Source organism: Anabrus simplex, chromosome 1 (genome assembly GCF_040414725.1).
Source record: "Anabrus simplex isolate iqAnaSimp1 chromosome 1, ASM4041472v1, whole genome shotgun sequence".
NCBI classification, from domain to species: domain Eukaryota; kingdom Metazoa; phylum Arthropoda; class Insecta; order Orthoptera; family Tettigoniidae; genus Anabrus; species Anabrus simplex.
The window spans coordinates 1,058,972,055-1,058,992,494 of NC_090265.1; the positions used below are offsets into that span (position 1 = coordinate 1,058,972,055).

The window sequence follows — 20,440 nt, forward strand, 5'->3', positions numbered from 1 at the left end:
GGAGGGAATTAAGAATTTAACGTTATTGTAATTTACTGTTGCTTGCATTGTCTAATTGTGGCTCACCAATTGTAGCTTCCGTTGAGGTCTTCTGTATTCCGTGGTTACTCGTTCCCCTTTTCTCGTTGCAGACTGACTCCATGGACATCCTTCCTTCCTTCTGCGATATGGTTTGGGCTATCTGGACTAGCGCTCCCTAATTACCTAGTCTTTAAATTAGACATTGTCCCTATGCTTGTGAAAATTGATCACCGTTGATCGTACGAGGAGAAAATTCAGTGTTGTGAATTTTTCCATGTTATCAGAAATCTTAATCCAACTTAGCTATTCTTCTGATATAACACAGTCTTGTACCAAGTACCGTGAACTTGAACTAATGTAGTTTTTCGTCCAGGATAATTATAGAATGTATCACAAGCCGTATGCTTGTTTCCTCTCACCCTGATCCGACAACATCACAGCAGCTACGTACTGTATCTCGAAGCAACAACTCACTGTCTCAAAAATAAATTGTAGTTGTGTCTTGAGGATTGCTCCCCGCAAGATAATATATCCGAGCTCTCCCCACTCGTGGTAACTGCTCCATACCAAATATCTTTACAACGAAACATCTGATTCGTAGATCTCATATCATATCTTCCCTCTCTTCATTCTTCTCTCGTAGCCAGTAGGCGTGTCGATGATGTAGTCACGTAGCTTGGGCTAGCCTCGCGCGCGGGTTGCTGTATAATACATTGCTCATGAGTTAAAACCCGTGAGTCATTCCAACTTCCCAGGCGTCAAGAATAACTTTTCCGTGTACGCAATATGAGATGAAATGACACAAACTCAGACTCAACATATTGACCATATTTATAGTATATAATGAATTCCTTTCTTATAATTTAAATAATAAATGATGTTCTGATGTTTCAACATGGTTCCAAAAAGCCTTATTTACAATTGAAGTTAAATTAATATGTATTTATGAATAATTGCCACCGGGTGAGTTGGCCGTGCGCGTAGAGGCGCGCGGCTGTGAGCTTGCATCCGGGAGATAGTAGGTTCGAATCCCACTATCGGCAGCCCTGAAAATGGTTTTCCGTGGCTTCCCATTTTCACACCAGGCAAATGCTGGGGCTGTACCTTAATTAAGGCCACGGCCGCTTCCTTCCAACTCCTAAGCCTTTCCTCTCCCATCGTCGCCATAAGACCTATCTGTGTCGGTGCGAAGTAAAGCCCCTAGCAACAAAAAAAAAGAATAATTGCCGATGGCGGATAATCTTGATATCGAGTGATATCACGTAATAGGACTGTACAATAAATTAGTATGGCTGGAGAAGCCTGGACGGTTACACAAGTCGACTTCAACAAGGAATATATAGGAACACTGGCATGCGGTTTTCTATTTGGCCTGCTAAGTTATCACCTCATATAGTCAAGTTCGCTTTGTTTACCACGTTCACCAGTATATTATTGAGGGGAAGAAGAATAGCACATATCATTTCATTGTCATATCTAGATGCTTCACCCTCGTGCCATAAACACATGACTGCATCAGATGTGTCACGGACATGAATCCCAAAGTTATAACAACCCAACTGTCTTGAATAATACTTTGTTGAATAGGTTATGAAAGGAAGATGGAACACTTCTAAATTGATCAGTTGAACAATACACGAGATATGAGTGCACGTGACACATACGTGACTTAGAACTTCCATATGTACATAACATCCATGCAGCGCAATATCTGGACAAGGATATGAACTACTTGTTGGAGGCCTGGTGCTCAGCCGGTATTGGGATGTATCGGCCTTGGTACATAGTTAGTTTTGATATACAAAACCAAAAGTTCATGAAAATGGCACTTAACTGGTTTAGAACTTCCATGCTACAATTTTTGTCAAATGTTTGTAGTGATCTTCCATACCCATCGCGTGGAACGCAAGGCCAATTACTAAAGAAAAGGCAACATGTCGGTCTGCTTGTTATAAATCCACGTATTTGACCGGAAATAAAGCATGAAATGCTGCGTAAAACACCCTATTACATCTTACAACCTTGCAGTCAGTATCGTGTGCCTTGCACGAGATTAGGTGGGCCAGCATCCAGCGGAGTGGGGACGGCCAGGAATGAACTTGAGATACTGTTTAAGGAGTGTCCCGAGAAGCTGTAAAATTGAAGACAGCACCAAAAACATATAGATTTAGACTGGGAATGAGCAGCAGAATTCTGAAGCCGGAAGCATGTGACCGCCACCATCTATCGTCACAACATTATCCCGATGCATTAATGTAAAATAGTAGCCGAAACCGGAATATTGGACAGGAGATAATTAAAATAATTAAAAGCACATAGAAATAATAACAATAATACTTATTAATTGGACCTATTAGGTCCTTTATTTTAGTGTAACAAAAAGGAAACATTGATGTATCAATTTACATACATACATACATACATACATACATACATTATCATTATAGACTTTTATGCCTTTCAGCAATCAGTCTGCAAGCCTCTGTGAATTTACTAAACGTCGCCACAAACCTCGATTTGCAACTAGTGTTGTGGCCTCATTTAGTTCTGTACCTCTTATCATTAAATCGTTAGAAACGGAGTCAAACCATCGTCGTCTTGGTCTACCTCTACTTCTCTTACCCTCCATAACAGAGTCCATTATTCTCCTAGGTAACCTATCCTCCTCCATTCGCCTCACATGACCCCACCACCGAAGCCGGTTTATGCGTACAGCTTCATCCATCGAGTTCACTCCTAAATTATCCTTTATCTCCTCATTCCGAGTACCCTCCTGCCATTGTTCCCACCTGTTTGTACCCGCAATCACTCTTGCTACTTTCATGTCTGTTACATCTAACTTATGAATAAGATATCCTGAGTCCACCCAGCTTTCGCTCCCTTAAAGCAAAGTTGGTCTAAAAACAGACCGATGTAAAGATAGTTTCGTCTGGGAGCTGACTTCGTTCTTACAGAATACTGCTGATCGCAACTGCGACCTCACTGCATTAGCTTTACGACACCTTGATTCAATCTCACTTACTATATTACCACCCTGAGAGAACACACAACCTAAATACTTGAAATTATCGACCTGTTCTAGCTTTGTATCACCAATCTGGCATTCAGTTCTGTTGAATTTCTTACCTACTGACATCAATTTAGTCTTCGATAGGCTAATTTTCATACCATACTCATTGCGCCTATTTTCAAGTTCCACGATATTAGAATGTAGGCTTTCGGCACAATCTGCCATTAAGACCAAGTCATCAGCATAGGCCAGACTGCTTACTACATTTCCACCTAACTGAATCCCTCCTGCCATTTTATACCTTTCAGCAGATGATCCATGTAAACTATAAACAGCAAAGGTGAAAGACTACAGCCTTGTCTAACCTCTGTAAGTACCCCGAACCAAGAACACATTCTACCATCAATTCTCACTGAAGCCCAATTCTCAACATAAATGCCTTTGATTGCTTTTAATAATCTGCCTTTAATTCCATACTCTCCCAGTATGGCGAACATCTTTTCCCTCGGTACCCTGTCATATGCTTTCTCTAGATCTACGAAACATAAACACAACTGCCTATTCCTCTCGTAGCATTTTTCAATTACCTGGCTCATACTGAAAATCTGATCCTGACAGCCTCTCTGTGGTCTGAAACCACACTGGTTTTCATCCAGCTTCCTCTCAACGACTGATCGCACCCTCCCTTTCAAGATTCCAGTGAATACTTTGCCTGGTATACTAATCATTGACCGAGCTCGATAGCTGCAGTCGCTTAAGTGCGGCCAGTATCCAGTATTCGGGAGATAGTAGGTTCGAACCCCACTGTCGGCAGCCCTGAAAATGGTTTTCCGTGGTTTCCCATTTTCACACCAGGCAAATGCTGGGGCTGTACCTTAATTAAGGCCACGGCTGTTTCCTTCCCACTCCTAGCCCTTTCCTGTCCCATCGTCGCCATAAGACCTATCTGTGTCGGTGCGACGTAAAGCAACTAGCAAAAAAAAAAAAAAAAAAAATTAATCAGTGAGATACCTCGATAGTTGTTGCAATCCTTCCTGTTCCCTCGCTTATAGATAGGTGCAATTACTGGTTTTGCCCAATCTGAAGGTACCTTCCCAACACTCCATGCTAGTTTTACTACTCTATGAAGCCATTTCATCCCTGCCTTCCCACTATACTTCACCATTTCAGGTCTAATTTCATCTATTCCTGCTGCATTATGAAAATGGAGTTTATTTACCATCCTTTCCACTTCCTCAAGCATAATTTCACCAACATCATTTTCCTCCTCCCCATAAACTTGGCTGTTCACAACACCACCAGGATGATTTCCTTTTACATTGAGAAGATATTCAAAATATTCCCTCCACCTCTCCAGTGATTCCCTGGGATCTATTATGAGTTCACCTGAATTACTCAAAACACTGTTCATTTTCTTTTTCCCTCCCTTCCTAAGATTCTTTATTACTGTCCAGAAAGGTTTCCCTGCTGCTTGACCTAGCCTTTCCAGGTTGTTACCAAAATCTTCCCATGACTTCTTTTTGGATTCAACTACTATTTGTTTCGCTCTGTTTCTTTCATCTACGTCTGCCTCGGCCCTTGTTTGGAGCCATTTCTGATGAACCTTCTTTTTACGTTTACAAGCTGCTCTCACTTCATCATTCCACCAAGATGTTCGCCTTTTCCCATCTTTACACACAGTTGTTTCTAGGCATTTCTTTGTTGTTTCTACTACAGCATCCCTGTATGCCACCCATTCACTTTCTATATCCTGAACCTGCTTACTGTCTACTGTTCGAAACTTCTAACTGATCATATCCATGTACTTCCGTCTAATTTTCTCGTCCTGGAGATTTTCTACCCTTATTCGCTTGCAGACAGATTTCACTTTCTCTACCTTAGGCCTAGAGATACTTAGTTCACTACAGATCAGATAGTGGTCTGTATCATCGAAAAATCCCCGGAAAACTCGTACATTCCTAACAGATTTCCTGAATTCGAAGTCTGTTAAGATATAGTCTATTATGGATCTGGTACCCCTAGCCTCCCATGTGTAGCGGTGAATAGCCTTATGCTTGAAGAATGTATTCGTAACAGCTAAACCCATACTAGCACAGAAGTCCAGCAAACGCTTCCCATTCCCATTAGCTTCCATATCTTCCCCACATTTACCAATCACCCTTTCGTATCCTTCAGTTCTATTCCCAACTCTCGCATTGAAATCGCCCATTAGCACTATTCTATCCTTGCTGTTGACCCTGACCACGATGTCACTCAATGATTCATAAAACTTGTCAACTTCATCCTTATCTGCACCCTCACATGGTGAATACACGGACACAATTCTTGTCCTAATTCCTTCCACTGACAAATCTACCCACATCATTCGCTCATTTACGTGCCTAACAGAAACAATGTTGGGTGCAGTGGTATTCCTGATAAAGAGCCCTACCCCAGACTCTGCCCTTCCCTTTCTAACACCCGTCAAGTACACTTTATAATCTCCTATCTCTTCCTCATTATCTTCCCTTACCCGAATATCACTTACTCCTAGCACATCCAGATGCATCCTCTTTGCTGACTCAGCCAGTTCTACCTTCTTTCTTCCATTAATATTGATAGCTCCCCATCGAATTCCATTTCGTTCGCCAAGTTGTTTCCAAGGAGTCCCTCGCCTGTCAAATGGAAGTGGGACTCCGTTACTCCCATAGGTCCGAGGCTTGCTTAAAATGTTCTGAGCTCGGTCGATTCATGAAGCAGGATGCTACCCTACTTACACATAGTCCAAGTGAGGATCTCTCCTCTAAGGGGTTATGGACCACCGGTGAATTGTATAGTCCTAGCCGCCTGAGCACAAGGAGAGCCAGGACTCAGAATATGTCCGAGATGCCCACTCCCATTCCATAGCAACTGGTATCCTGACTCAGGACCACTTACTAGGCCACTCAGCCGTTGCCCATGGTTCACGAACTAGGACGTCAATTTACAGATGCTTAAAAATAGCCAACCTCGTAAGACCGATCTATGGTCAGACATGTTTCCATTCAACTCTCTTACAGCATGATTCACACGTATTTTCAAGAACAGTGATGAAATTATGTTAATAAGGCGACAAATATGTGTGACCATTGGGTTTAGATCTAAAGCATGTGAGCTTAACCTTGAAAACAAATGTATTTCATACAACTGAGCTTTGGCTTCATTAGATATGTTCCCTTTCATGACTGAGCTTAAACCATTACATGTATTCCCCCTAAAATATATCTCAGTAAGTTTTCACACATGAACAACATCTTTCGTAGGAACATAGAGATAAACCCTATTCATCAAAGAAATGAATGGATAAGTATTTTCTTTTTGTACAGCTGCTTTCTACAAGTATCACATTGTATAGTATTGACTAACTTGTTTACCACAAATCATCAAATATATTCAATAACATTCTGTGATAACAAACCTAACACCTATCGATTTATGCAGACTCACTAATCCTTCCACTCTAATTTTAAAAGTAACTTTGACACCCTTAAAGAATAGAAAAGATCAAGACCACTATTATTTCATTACTAACACAACCAAAACAATAACTCAACCTATAACCAAGTGTTGCATTATTATTATTATTATTATTATTATTATTATTATTATTATTATTATTATACATCGGAAGGAAGTTATCTCTGTCTCCTACGTAATTAGGCATCTTTAATTGTAAATTTAATAGCATTAATAACTTTTTTACAATTAGTTTTACTTCGCACCGACACAGAGATAGGTTTTATGGCGTCGAAGGGATAGGAAAGGGCTAGGAGTGGGAAGGAAGCGGCCGTGGCCTTAATTAAGGTACAGCCCCGGCATTTGCCTGGAGTGAAAATAGGAAACCACGGAAAACCATTTTCAGGGCTGCCGACAGTGGGATTCGAATCCACTATCTCCCGTATGCAAGTTCACAGCTGCGCGACTCTAACCGCACGGCCAACTCACCCCGTGGTTATTATTTAAATGGTAACTCTAAGGAGATAACTAAACCCTTTACCTCTCATTATAATAGAAGAGGAAAGATGCGACCCGACGAAGAATGAAAGCACTGATAAAAGAAACGAAAGTCCTGAAAATGAAAGACTCCCAAGGCTTCACAAACTTACGGTTGGGAGAGAAAAAGGGACCAAGAGAAGAATTTGGGTCGGAAATGCGAAATTTAAGAGCTTGGCATAAATATGGCAGTAACACGGGACTCAGTTAAAAATTCCGTGGTCGCCACCCACACTATGAAGATGAGCACCTGTATGAAAAATATAGCCGATTGGAAATTAATTACATACTCATATTAGAAATAAGGAACTAGAAGTTTTCCTTCTTTATCGTTATAAAAAAACCCGGCCACCTTTGCCTCCAGGAAATAACTTAGCCCGAACGTGTTGCCCGCGTGGTTAAGGGTGCGCAGCTGTAAGCTTGAATTTGGGAGATAATGGATTCTAACCCCACTGTTGGCAGCTCCATGGTTTCCTATTTTCACACCAGGCAAATGCTGGGGCTGTACCTTAATTAAGGCGACGGTCACTTCCTTCCCTCTCGTAGCCCTTTCCTGCCCCATCGTCGCCATAAGACCTGTCTGTGTCCGTGTGACTTTAAGCCAATTTGAATAAAGAAAAATAAACAAGTAACTTGGTACTCATATTCGGGGTAGGTTGAGGGTCATGCGTCTATCCAGAAATAGAAATCTTGTTTGTAAAATTTTCGACTTCTTGTCGGGGCATGGAATCCACTTCATCCGGGTGAACCAAGCACGCCTTTACCGTCTTCACCGTTATAGCTGTGTCAAATTCAAATTCAAATTCCAAGCAAAACATGAAAGCATGCAGTGACTGTTCGAAATGTGCATAAATTAAAATGACTGTGTAATATTATTTTACAGTAACTACCCAACTCTTCGACGAAATTAGCAATTCCAAGGTCTCTGGAACAAGGTCGTAAACGTTATCTTTTGATAACGTTTACGATTCCAGAAGGCTTCGATTTTAATTCATGTTTGTTTCCTTCTTATTTGTGCATGTGCAAAATAGTGCAGAGTTCTGCAATCACAATGAGATAGCGTTGTAGACGTTCTTTGTTCTTTATATAATCTGAATGCTGTTAAGATCCATATAGCTCCCAGTCATCAAGTGCTCACACAGTGGAAGGTCAGAGAGCGTCGCAGTGGCGGACGGCAGAAGACAAGCACTTCTTCAGAAAACTGCTCTAGTTCGTTCACGAGGTAAGTTCTCGTTAGGGTACTTCGTTCTGGTGCCAGGGCATGAGTAATTACAGTGTGCATGAAACAGGTATAATTAAGTTTCTTACGTTGAAAGACAGAAACATGACACGCCTACAGTATACTTCATCATCATCATCATCTGTTCACCCTCCAGGTTCGGCTTTTCCCTCAGACTCAGCGAGGGATCCCACCTCTACCGCCTCAAGGGCAGTGTCCTGGAGCTTCAGACTCTTGGTCGGGGGATACAATTGGGGAGAATGACCAGTAACTCGCCCAGGCGGCCCTACCTGCTATGCTGAACAGGGGCCTTGTGGAGGGATGGGAAGATTGGAAGGGATAGACAAGGAAGAGGGAAGGAAGCGGCCGTGGCCTTAAGTTAGGTACCATCCCGGCATTCGCCTGGAGGAGAAGTGGGAAACCACGGAAAACCACTTCCAGGATGGCTGAGGTGGGAATCGAACCCACCTCTACTCAGTTGACCTCCCGAGGCTGAGTGGACCCCGTTCCAGCCCTCGTATCACTTTTAAAATTTTGTGGCAGAGCCGGGAATCGAACCCGGGCCTCCGGGGGGTGGCAGCTAATCACGCTAACCACAGAGGCGGACTACAGTATACTTAACCTGGTAAACGGATTGTTAATTGCCCCGTTTATTATCACCAGTCGTAGGTTGATTGTATCCTTAGAAAACGCCACCGAAGGTGATAATAATAATAACATTGGTTTTTACGTCCCACTAACTACTTTTAGGTTTTCGGGGACACCGATGTGCACATCCTAAGAACTTGAAATTATTAACCTGTTTCATTTTTGTATTTCCAGCATCTATGTAGGTTTCTTTCCAACTGACAATAATATATTCTGAGAAATGCTGAGTTTTATATCATACTCACTGTCTTTTTAAGCTCCAAGATGTTAGCTTCAAAATTTTCAGCACAGTCTGTCATCAAGACCAGATCATCAGCATGACTGAAACTGATTTCTCCCAATTGAATCCCACCCCACCCTCTTATATCTTTAAGAGAAACATTCATATAAACAGTGGACGACAGAGGTGAGAGATGTCAACCTTGTCTTATACCTGTAACTACTTTGAACCAGTAACTTATTCTGCCATACAATTGTCAATATAAATGCCTTCATTTCGTTCGAACCCCACTGTCGGCAGCCCTGAAAATGGTTTTCCGTGGTTTCCCATTTTCACACCAGGCAAATGCTGGGGCTGTACCTTTATTAAGGCCACGGCAGCTTCCTTCCCACTCCTAGCCCTTCCCTGTCCCATCGTCGCCATAAGACCTATCTGTGTCAGTGCGACGAAAGCAACTAGAAAAAAAAAAAGAAACTGTTCCCTTTAGACGCATATTCATGCATTTACACTATTTGGTGCATGGTCCAATGATCAGACTCTCTTTTCCTAAATTTCTTCAAACACGTTGACTGGTATACTTATCTAAGAAGTACCTCATAGTCATCGTAAACCTTTCTATTTCCTTATTTATAGATTGGTGCGTTACTGTCTTCATCCAGTCAGAACACGTCTTACTCAAAGCTCAAGCAAATCCTATTATTAACTGATGATATTTTTTTTTCTTCATGCCTTCCGATTATTTTTCACCTTTTCTGGCTGAGTTTCGTTCAGTTCTTTTGTTATACGACAATGCAGTTCATTCAACATTCTATTATTTCCTCAGGATACATTTCAATACCGTCACTGTTCCCTTCTGAAAGAGTTTTGTGTTTAGAAACTTCTGCTGTGGTGAATCTGATTTTTGAAATATTCTTTCTATCTAAGGGTTTTCTGTAATATATTATGACGAACTCCTTTCACAAATAAACTTGCCTTTACCTGCATTTACTATATCTTTTCAACTTGTTTTCATTATGTAATGTAGAGTTTATATGATCGTTCTGTTCCATCTCCACGGTGCTGGAGCAAGCAGCCTGTATCCTCAATATCGTTAGCTGAGAACAATAGTTACGTAAGTCAAAATTAGCAGTTCTGAGAAAATTGCATTCGAAGTTTTGGCGCAACTTCGATCTTTCATTCCGCCGTCACCGTTCAACATTTTTCAGAATTTATTTTCTATTTACAGATTTACAGAGAGAACTCCTCAAGTTAACATAATGTGAAAGTAATTTTGCATTTTAATATTTCTTTCTTTCTGACTTACGTCGCTAATGAATTAGAAGTATCACATTCCAAGAAAATATGGATGCAATAATGACATAATGAATGTTATTTATATTTATAGAACTGTTTACCCCCCAAAAAGAGCAGAAATAATGACAGGATTATACAATCAATGAATAAGCAAGGAATTAAAAAAATACAGGGAGTCACTTCAAACCAAACAAAAAACCTGAATTAAAATTATAATGGTAATGCGAGTACTGTCCGATGAATCACATTTTTTGTATCCTACTCGCATTCTAACCTTGCAAATAAAGAAGCATGGAGAGACGGTATGGTTCTGTTGCTATTAAGGCTCTAAGTCTTCAAAGTTCTTGTCTTGGATTTGCAATGATCCCGTATATGCTGGGGTTAATCCATAACTTCAGTATGATTTGCATGTTTCCTCTTCTTTCAGCGGATTATTACCGACTTAAATTCCTCTTCAGTGTAAGAGCCTTTGTAGAAGAAGCGGTCCAGATGGTCCTTGGTGACTTTCACCATTACGATGCTATTGAATTGATATTTCTCTCCATCAGCGTTTTCATTGAAGTGAGAGTTTGAAAAATCAGTTGTAATTTTCTTCACATCGACGAAATCAATGCGAGTCACTTTGTTTACTCTAAACGCACTTCCACCTTTCCTTGTACTACTGATTAGGCTATAGCTGGTACGTAGATGGGTCCGGATTTTAAGGCTCTTCTAACATTTCTTTATGTGTCTAACTTCAAATAACTTCAGAGTAATGCTTTTTATTTTATAATAGGCTACCGCGTACAAGAATGCAGAGACTATAAACTTATTCTTCCCCAGTCCCCCACGGTTGTCTGAATAGAGAAATATCTCTAAACACAGAGTGTTAGATTCAGCTGGTGCGTTACTGGCTTATGTGCACATACTTCACTAGTGAACCGAACTAGCATCTCTTCACACGGCACACAATGACATGCGTCTCTAATGCACGAAGAGGTCAATGAATGTCCTCGCTGCAATGCTGATGTTGAGCGCTCCATAGCGGCGCAAGAGCACGTGAAATTTCCGCTGCTTATGCATCATAGAGAGGACTGTGTTGTGAGTATTTTTATGGACTTAACTCAAAATCCGCAATTTTTGAGTTGCGTCACTATTGTTCTCAGCCAACGATAAGTTCAGTTGTTATTCGTAGCCAAAGTGGTAAAGGATTGTATTTTGCAAACCAACACCTCAGCAGTTGAGTTACAACAAAACTTTCGTGTTGATCAAGCAGCTGTCATTCTAGCCATGTTTTAAAAATATAGTCATATATATTTTTATTTGCTACTTAATAATTAGTAATTCACACAATAGCGCCATCAACTTAAAATGCAAATGCAATACTTAATTAAACAGAGTTTTTCATAATCTGGTTTAGGGTAAATACAAAGAAAACCAACATGTAGTCAGCTATGTAAAAGCAATGGAGACGCAACAAAAGCACAAAGTTGCTAGTATTGGATGTTGAACACTAAATTATCGTTCATTGTGTATCAGGTCAATACTGTGCATAACCACCTCGGGTCCTCAGGCATGCTTGAATACGACGAGAAATACGTAGCACCACCAAATTCGACTTGTTTTGGAACAGATTATCCCACTCTTGGATAGCAGCTTCAGTCAACTGCTGAATGTTAGCAGGAGCATTAGGACGACGGCATGGGCAATTGCTCTTTTTATTCTCGCCAAGCATGTTCAACGCAGTTCATGCCCGCAGAATATGCCGGTCATACATTCTCTGCATGCCATACGTCTCAAGGAATTGACTGACCACTCTGGCTTCGATATCCAGGAGCATTAGTATTCACTGATGTAAATCCCTCACCCACAATGGCAGCAAATCCTGCTGTCTTTGTATATTAGACCAGTCATGGTAGAGGCGTCCATGATCCCACCCCAAAACAAGACAGAACTCCCTTGCAATTTATGGCGTTCCAGGATGAAGTGCTCGTGCCACCTCCCACTTGATCATCTCCAGACTTCAATGCTCATGTTGTATGGTTGCCAGCTTATGGTGACCTCTTCCATTGTTGCTGATACCATGTGCTGTGAGTTGTTGTCCACCTCACACAAACTTTCCTACGGTGTGGTTTAGGAGCAGCTTGTGCCACAGGTCTCCTTGATATCGGCCCTTCGTCATGCAACCGATTTAGCACTGTCTTATCTGACATATGCACTCCGGTGGCCCTCTGGACATACCGCCTAGCAGTGGACCCACGATGTGCTGAAAACAATAAGCAAAACCTTTCCTGAGATTTATTGTGTGTATACCCCCCGTCCGTTGTGACCCCCTGATATTTTTTTCCAAACTCTGGAGACATAGCTGTGACTCACTCCTACGGGAGCGGCGACACCCACTTGCCGCTATTTTTTTTAGCAATGTCAAAATTCAAATACTGCCAGTACAATGAAGATACAATTCTTGCCATGTTTTCCCCTGTGCTGTACGTGCTGTCTATACACCACCGACTTTACAAGTGATGTTACACTAGCCGACACGACAAATGCCTTCTATCAGAGGATCAGATCTGGATTTATAATCTTTATGTATCTCAGATAATGGGCCACAGTGTATACTGTAAAAAAAATGTAGGTACCGTGACATGAACCGTGTGAAATCGTAATATGCAAAAAATATAGTAGACCTATATTTACCTTCGAACGTGAAAACGAAGCACCACAGCCACTTAGTGAATGAAATACGCCATCATGAATATATTAACTAATAATAATATACCAGAAATACTGGACAGAAACATCTACCGTCACAAGATAAGTAGTTGGGTAGTAAAGCCAGAGAATGAAGTCCCTAAAAGATCGGGGACTAAGTGGTCAGAAGAAAGAAAACAGGCCCACAGTGAAAGAATGAAAGCAATATGGTCTGTTAGAAAGGCGAATCATAAATGTAATGCGTGATCCAACAGGGTCCATACGCAAATAATAATAATTTTTAATTCTGTGTGGCTATTTATAGCCGAGTGCAGCCCTTGTAAGGCAGACCCTCCGATGAGGGTGGGCGGCATCTGCCATGTGTAGGTAACTGCGTGTTGTTGTGGTGGAGGATAGTGTTATGTGTGGCGTGTGAGTTGCAGGGATGTTGGGGACAGCACAAACACCCAGCCCCCGGGCCACTGGAATTAACCAATGAAGGTTAAAATCCCCGACCTGGCCGGGAATCGAACCCGGGACCCTCCGAACGGAAGGCCAGAACGCTGACCACTCAGCCAACGAGTCGGACAATAATAATAATAATAATAATAATAATAATAATAATAATAATAATAATAATAATAATAATAATAATAATAATAATAATAATAATAATATACCATTCTAAAATATTTGCAAACTAATATTTACTATGAGTTTACATTTAATAGTGAATATATCCCTCCACATAGATCCTTGAGTCAGGAAGGGCATCCGACCGTAAGAATTCGCCAAACTTATATCAAGTGCCGTTCCTGATATATTGGGAATAAGCCCTATTTACGATATTCCACAGGCGCATTTCTTGAACAATCTGCCACGGTACTTTCAGAAGCAAGAGACAGAAAAGGCTTTTGTTTGTACAAACAGCTTCATTATGTACATTGGTAACAGAAATATGGCTACCTAGAGTGAGGTGCTTACTTTGAAATTTAGTGTTTCATTGTAGGAGTATGACAATTTTTGGCATTTGATGTTTATATTAAAATATGAACCCATAACTCTCAAAATAAAGAACGGAGAATGTGAAAATTGTCATAACGGCTTTCAAACAACTAAAAATGAACGCTGAGCGAAAATCGTAGTAAATATTTTCGCAATGACACTTTTACGTAATATTTGTTCCTCTCAAAAATAGTTCACTATAACTATAATCAAATCAGAAAATTACTTCTTTCTGGTTCAGTGAACATACAGTATATGTAATGAACAGACCCTATTCTTCTTCTTCAGCTGTATTATTCCCACACTAAGTGCAGAAACTGGTGCGTATTAACTCCCTCCAAATTGTTCCTGCCTGCGGCCACGTTTTCTTGTAGATCTAATTCTACCTGCCATACAGTCCAACTATCATCTTTCGGTCATCCCTTTCTACTTTAACCATGCACAGCCATCTCCATTACCCTCCTTCCTACTTAATTCCCCTTTCTCTTGATATGAACGAACAACCTCAATCTTGCTTCTCCAACTTTTCCTCCACTCCTAATGTCTCTTTAATTGTCTTCGTCTCTCCTTGTAAGTTCACACGGATATTTCGGCATCTTCATCTCTGCAACATGTATATTTTGCAGTAGCCCCTAGAGATAGGTCATATTCCCACTCCATGAGTGCTGTTCTTTTCAGTCTGCCTGAAATCCCCTTATCACACAATTCGCTCGAAACCTTCCTCCAAGCAATAAACAAAATGCGGGTGGGCTGTGCCTACACGGCCGTATGTGTTCATGAGTAAGAACGTCTGTGGACAGTGAGAGAAATAAGTTGTTGGTTGTTTCTTGGTTATTCTATTACTCTGTTCACGTACAAGTTGACACCATAATTTCTCACTGAGCCCTTATTTATTTATTTATGTATTTATTTATTTATTTATTTATTTATTTATTTATTTATTTATTTATTTATTTATTTATTTATTTATTTATTTATTTATTTATTTATTTATTCTTAATCTGCTTACCCTCCAGGGTTGGTTTCCCCCTCCGACTCAGCGAGGGATCCCAACTCTACCGCCACAAGGGCAGTGTCCTGGAGCGTGAGACATTGGGTCTGGGTATACAACTGGAGAGGATGACCAGTACCCTGCCCAGGCGACCTCGCCTGCTATGTTGAACAGGGGCCTTGTGGGAGGATGGGAAGATTGGAAGGGATAGACAAGGAAGATGGAAGGAAGCGGCCGTGGCCTTAAGTTAGGTACCATCCCGGCATTTGTCTGGAGGAGAAGTGGGATACCACTTCGAGTATGGCTGAGGTGGGAGTCGAACCCACCTCTACTCAGTTAGCCTCTCTAGGCTGAGTAGACCTCGTTCCAACCCTCGTACCACTTTTCAAATTTCGTGGCAGAGCCGAGAATCGAACCCGGGCCTCCGGGGTGGCAGATAATCACGCAAACCACTACACCACAGAGGCGGCTTATTTATTTATTTATTTATTTATTTATTTATTTATTTATTTATTTATCGCGAACTCACTTAACTGACTGGTCGTCTAGAGACACGGATAGCTAATTATACAGTCCAAGTATACACTGTATATCATTCCGTAGCAGTCGGCGCGTGTGCTTATCTTCAAGCGGCACTGTATGTGGAATCGGGTAAAGTGAATAGTGTATATCCAAAACTGTATATGCTAGTTGCTTTACGTCGCACCGACACAGATACGTCTTGTGGCGACGATGGGACAGAAAAGGGCTAGGAGTGGGAAGGAAGCGGTCGTGGCCTTAATTAAGGTACAGCCCCAGCATTTGCCCGGTGTGAAAATGGGAAACCACGGAAAACCATGTTCAGGGCTGCCGACAGTGGGGTTCGAACCTACTATCTCCCGAATAATGGATACTGGCCGCACTTAAGCGACTGCAGCTATCGAGCTCGGTAAAAACTGTATATGAACGGTGGTTTGGTTATTCAAGTTCAAAGTCAATACACATTTTACTGTCTCTTCTTTGAGATCTATCGTTATTGCGACGTGCTAGTTACCGGCTCTGAGGAGAATACTGCAGCAGTTTATATGCTGGAGAGGGTATTCTCTTCTTACGCGAAACAGGCTTTAAAGGCTTTAACAGAGTATACCATTGTGTCTGGTGTATCCATTTTTAATCATTTTATCCAAAGCATCAAGGAGCCTCTGCGTAATTTTGCGAAACGAATGGCTAGAAATCGGTAGATTTAATGTAGGGCATGGAGAAAAATTAATTATGCTAAATTTTTGAACATGGATGAAGCCAATAAATATGTTATCACGGAGTTGGTTTATTAACTCCGAGGGGTCGAATACAACAGTGTCAGCAAAATTTACTGCGAGATATTTGATACTCCCGATTGCGGAAGTACATGCAACAGCTTCTCCATTTGGCATCTGCAAATTTTCATCACCGAGTTTTCCATTTCTGATAACGATGGCGACTTATTTAGCAGTATTCATCTCATGTCCAATTTCTTGAAACCTGTTTATTGCTGTTCTCGAGAGTTCGATGGCTGATTTCATGGGTTAATTTTACCAGTTATTATTGCATAATCGGAAGAACCAAGAATTGTGAATGAGGATAATCCGTCAGTTATGCTAAAATCGTGAACTTCAGAAATTTCTCTTTCATAGAGTTCCCTAAATATAGGATCAGTTACGAGATTTTAGACTGTAGGAGACAAAGATGATCTTTGTATTAATCCTCAGTGCAGGTGAACTTGCGTAGTCTTTCTGATTAACTTAAATCTGAGATGAGTTGTTTCTTAATTTTGAAAACAATTTCTAAACCAACTAGCATTCTAAATTAAATTACTCTGGGGCGGATATATGACAGACTGTCATTTTTGGTCTTCTTACTAATCTCTCTTTTCCCAGCAAAGGTCCTGTTGCTACCGGGAGAGTTGGCCGTGCGATTAGGAGCGGCTGTGAGCTTGCAACCGGGAGATAGTGGGTTCGAACCCCAGCCCTGAAAAGGGTTTTCGTTGGTTTCCCATCTTCACACCAGGCAAATGCTGGGGTTGTAACTAAATTAAGGCCACGGTCGCTTCATTCCCACTCCTGCGCCTTTCCTATCCTATAATTTTATTCTGCACGTTCTTAGCACGGTAATTGTAAGAGAAAACACAATACAAATAGGAAAATTTAATACTTAGAATCATCATAAATAGGTATTATGGTAACATTCGTTAATTTCTTGTAACGGGTGAGCACGTTAATACTTTTAGGCTGATCCCGTAAATAACAAATGTACTTATGTAGAGAGGGTTATGTTAAGCAATGTTTACGATTGATTGATTGATTGATTGATTGATTGATTGATTGATTGATTGATTGATTGATTGATTGATTGATTGATTGATTGATTGATTGATTGATTGATTGATTGATGAATCAAACACGGGACCCCTGTGAAAAAAGGCCAGCACGCCAACCATTTAACCATGGAGCCGGATCACTGTTGGAAATATCCCCCTAACTGTACAATACAACAGACAATAATGTTAATAATTCCGTGCGGCTCTAGCTAGCCTGGTGCAGCCCTCGTAAGGCAGACCCTCCGATGAGGGTGGGCTGCATCTGCCTTATGTAGTATAGGCTGCATGTGTTGTGTAAGTTGCAAGAATGTGGGGGATAGCACCAATACCCTGTGCCCGTGCCGAGGGATTAAAACGTTCAAGATTAAGATCTCCGACCCGACCGGGAATCGAACCCGGTTCTTCTGAACCAAAGGCCACTACGCTGACCACACAGCCAAAGAGCCGGACAGTACACCATATCAAATATATTATGGTTCCGTTATATTGTACAACATGCGAATGTGATGTTAATGTTCTATATTTTTCTCCGCAGGTCGAGCCATGGCAGACGAAGGGCTGAAGATCCCATCATGGATAGATAAGGACTTCGTTCAGAAAGCTCTGAGAGAGGGGGAGAGGGATAGTAGCCTCACCGTGACGTCGTTTGAGATAAAACCAGCCAACGCAGCAGGGGATGGCTACTCCAGTGATATGTTCCGGCTCACAGCTAAGCTATCAGACACTCAAGAACGTCAAATGATAATAAAATGTCATCCACAAGGAGGTTTACGTGAGGTGTTGATGAAAAATATGAATACTTTCAATAAAGAGTCAAGGATGTTTACCGAGACTCTTGCGATGATGAATAGACTTCTCCAACGAGCTCTTCCAGGAGAATATCAACCACTAACAGCCAAGTTATTGTATCATGGCAACAATCCTCTCACATTCTTGGTGTTAGAGGACTTGAGGCCCTCGGGATTCGTCATGGCTAATAGGCAGCAGGGGCTGGACTTAGCCCACTGCTCCTTGATTATGAAAAAGCTTGCTCAGTTCCACGCAGCCTCTGTTGCTCTTCATGAACAGAACCCATCAACACTTGAATATTACAGCGAGAGCGGTTTCCGCGAACAGAGTAAGGCACAATTAGAAGCTTTCTTGATAAATACTCTAACACTGCTAGCCAAGGAAGTGTCCACATGGAAAGGATACGAAAAATATGTTTCTAAGTTAGAAAACATGAAAAACAATTTTACTGATCGCTTAATACAGACCTGCAAACGAAAGGAGGACGAATTCAACGTCCTGATTCATGGAGACTTCTGGACCAACAATATGCTGTTTAGATATTCTGGGAATACTGTTAAAGACATAAGGTTTGTGGACCTACAGCTGGTGCATTATACCTCATTCGCATTGGACCTCCACTACTTCTTTTACACTAGTCCCAGCGACGAGGTGCGTGTTAGCCATATGGATCGTCTAATCGAGGAGTATCACACAAACCTGACGGACACTTTAAGGATTCTGGGATGTTCTAGAAAAATATCGCTCTCACAGCTTCAGAGAACCTTTAAGGAATATGCGATCTACGGTTTATTTGCTGCCGTTGGTGTCATGCCGATTGTGCTATCAGATCCAGAGCATGGCTTCGATATTGAAAAATCCTTGACTGTAAGTGACAGTGCCCAAGCAAATAGAGGTTTATTTTCAAATGAGAGATACGTTAGGATCATGAAACGACTGCTGCCTATATTTGAGGAGAATGATGTACTCTAATGTGACGCATAAGATCGGTGTCAGTTTTGTACTTTCGTGTCTAAAATTGCCCTTCTTATCGATTATAATATAAGATCATGTACTTACAGCTATTAATTTGGAATAGAACTAATCAATGAGCGAAGGTTGACGTTTGAGCGTTGATAATTAACTATGGCAGAATAAAAGCATCGCCTGAAAATGAATTCAGTTTTCAGATTGCAAAACTTAAAAATATTTCATAATGTATAAGATGGATAGAGGTGTAATTTGTAACTATAACAATTTGTACAATAAACGTATACAACTCTCTGAATGTTCGTCTTATGACCTACCATAGCCTCGTGTACCATACCTCAAAATATACGAAACTCCGCTACAGAGCTTGTTATACTAAAGCCGGCGACTGATTGGAACCGATCATTGTGATGTAATGCTTACAGGGAATAAGTGTTGCATTACAAATTGATGTCAGCGTGGGGAATAGTCTCTCTTAATCCTCAATTCAGAAGTGCTCTACAATGCAACGCCGTTTGAGATGTCGGACATACAAGTAGCGAGTGTTGCTTCCATTCTTATGAGATGGTGTTCTCAGAAACGGTGGTGCCAAACGCATCTGCACAGACATAGAAGAGTAAATGGTGTATGGAACTTACGTAATATTTTAAAAATCAGGAAATACACGGTTAGTACAAAAATGTCGTTAAAATACCTTCTATGTGTTTCGAGCAGTTGCACGAGGATCGCACAGAATCTGTTAATTCCTATAATATTCTATTAGTAAAAGTGTCTTCTCTTGGTTCGACTTCATCGTTGAATTCACGTATCGAACTTGTCACGTTACAACTTCTTTTCCGAATGCCGGGAAGACGTCTTACTGACCTCTGCAAGATGGACTCGCAGCTGATGGTGAGTTGCACCTGTGGTTGGAAGAAGGATCAGCCATCAGTGGACCTCAAGATTGAATTGCACCGATGATCATGTTGTGTAAATAATAATGTAATGTAAAATCAAAAATACCTGTAAAAAACCTTTTATTCAAAATATATATTTTAGAGTGGTTGCATACACTCATGTCCACAAGTTCAGGGATCTTGAAGATTCACGAGAAAACATGCATTACAGTGATAACGTGTGCATTAAAAAGTGCCCTGGCAACAATTTGACACGTGACACAGTGTTATGCCCTATTGATACCTTATATAGAGGAAAACTAGACATGGACAGTGTGTCCCTCCGCCTGTGGCACACAGAACGTTAATACGCTGTATAATGAC

General features: G+C 41.1%; 1 protein-coding gene across 2 annotated transcripts in view; it reads left to right on the plus strand.

The window, feature by feature from the left end:
• LOC136876072 (uncharacterized) overlaps positions 1-20,197 on the plus strand; it is a 59,815-nt gene extending 39,618 nt beyond the window's left edge. The window contains exons 2-3 of one of the 2 annotated variants that reach the window (XM_067149710.2): positions 8,204-8,264; positions 17,959-20,196. In XM_067149710.2, the coding sequence (XP_067005811.2) occupies positions 17,967-19,184 (1,218 nt within the window). In that variant the 5' untranslated portion in view covers positions 8,204-8,264; positions 17,959-17,966 and the 3' untranslated portion in view covers positions 19,185-20,196. Of the gene's footprint in view, positions 1-8,203; positions 8,265-17,958 lie in introns of both variants that reach the window. The other variant, XM_068228347.1, reaches the window with a different exon arrangement.
• Positions 20,198-20,440: the final 243 nt, after the last annotated feature.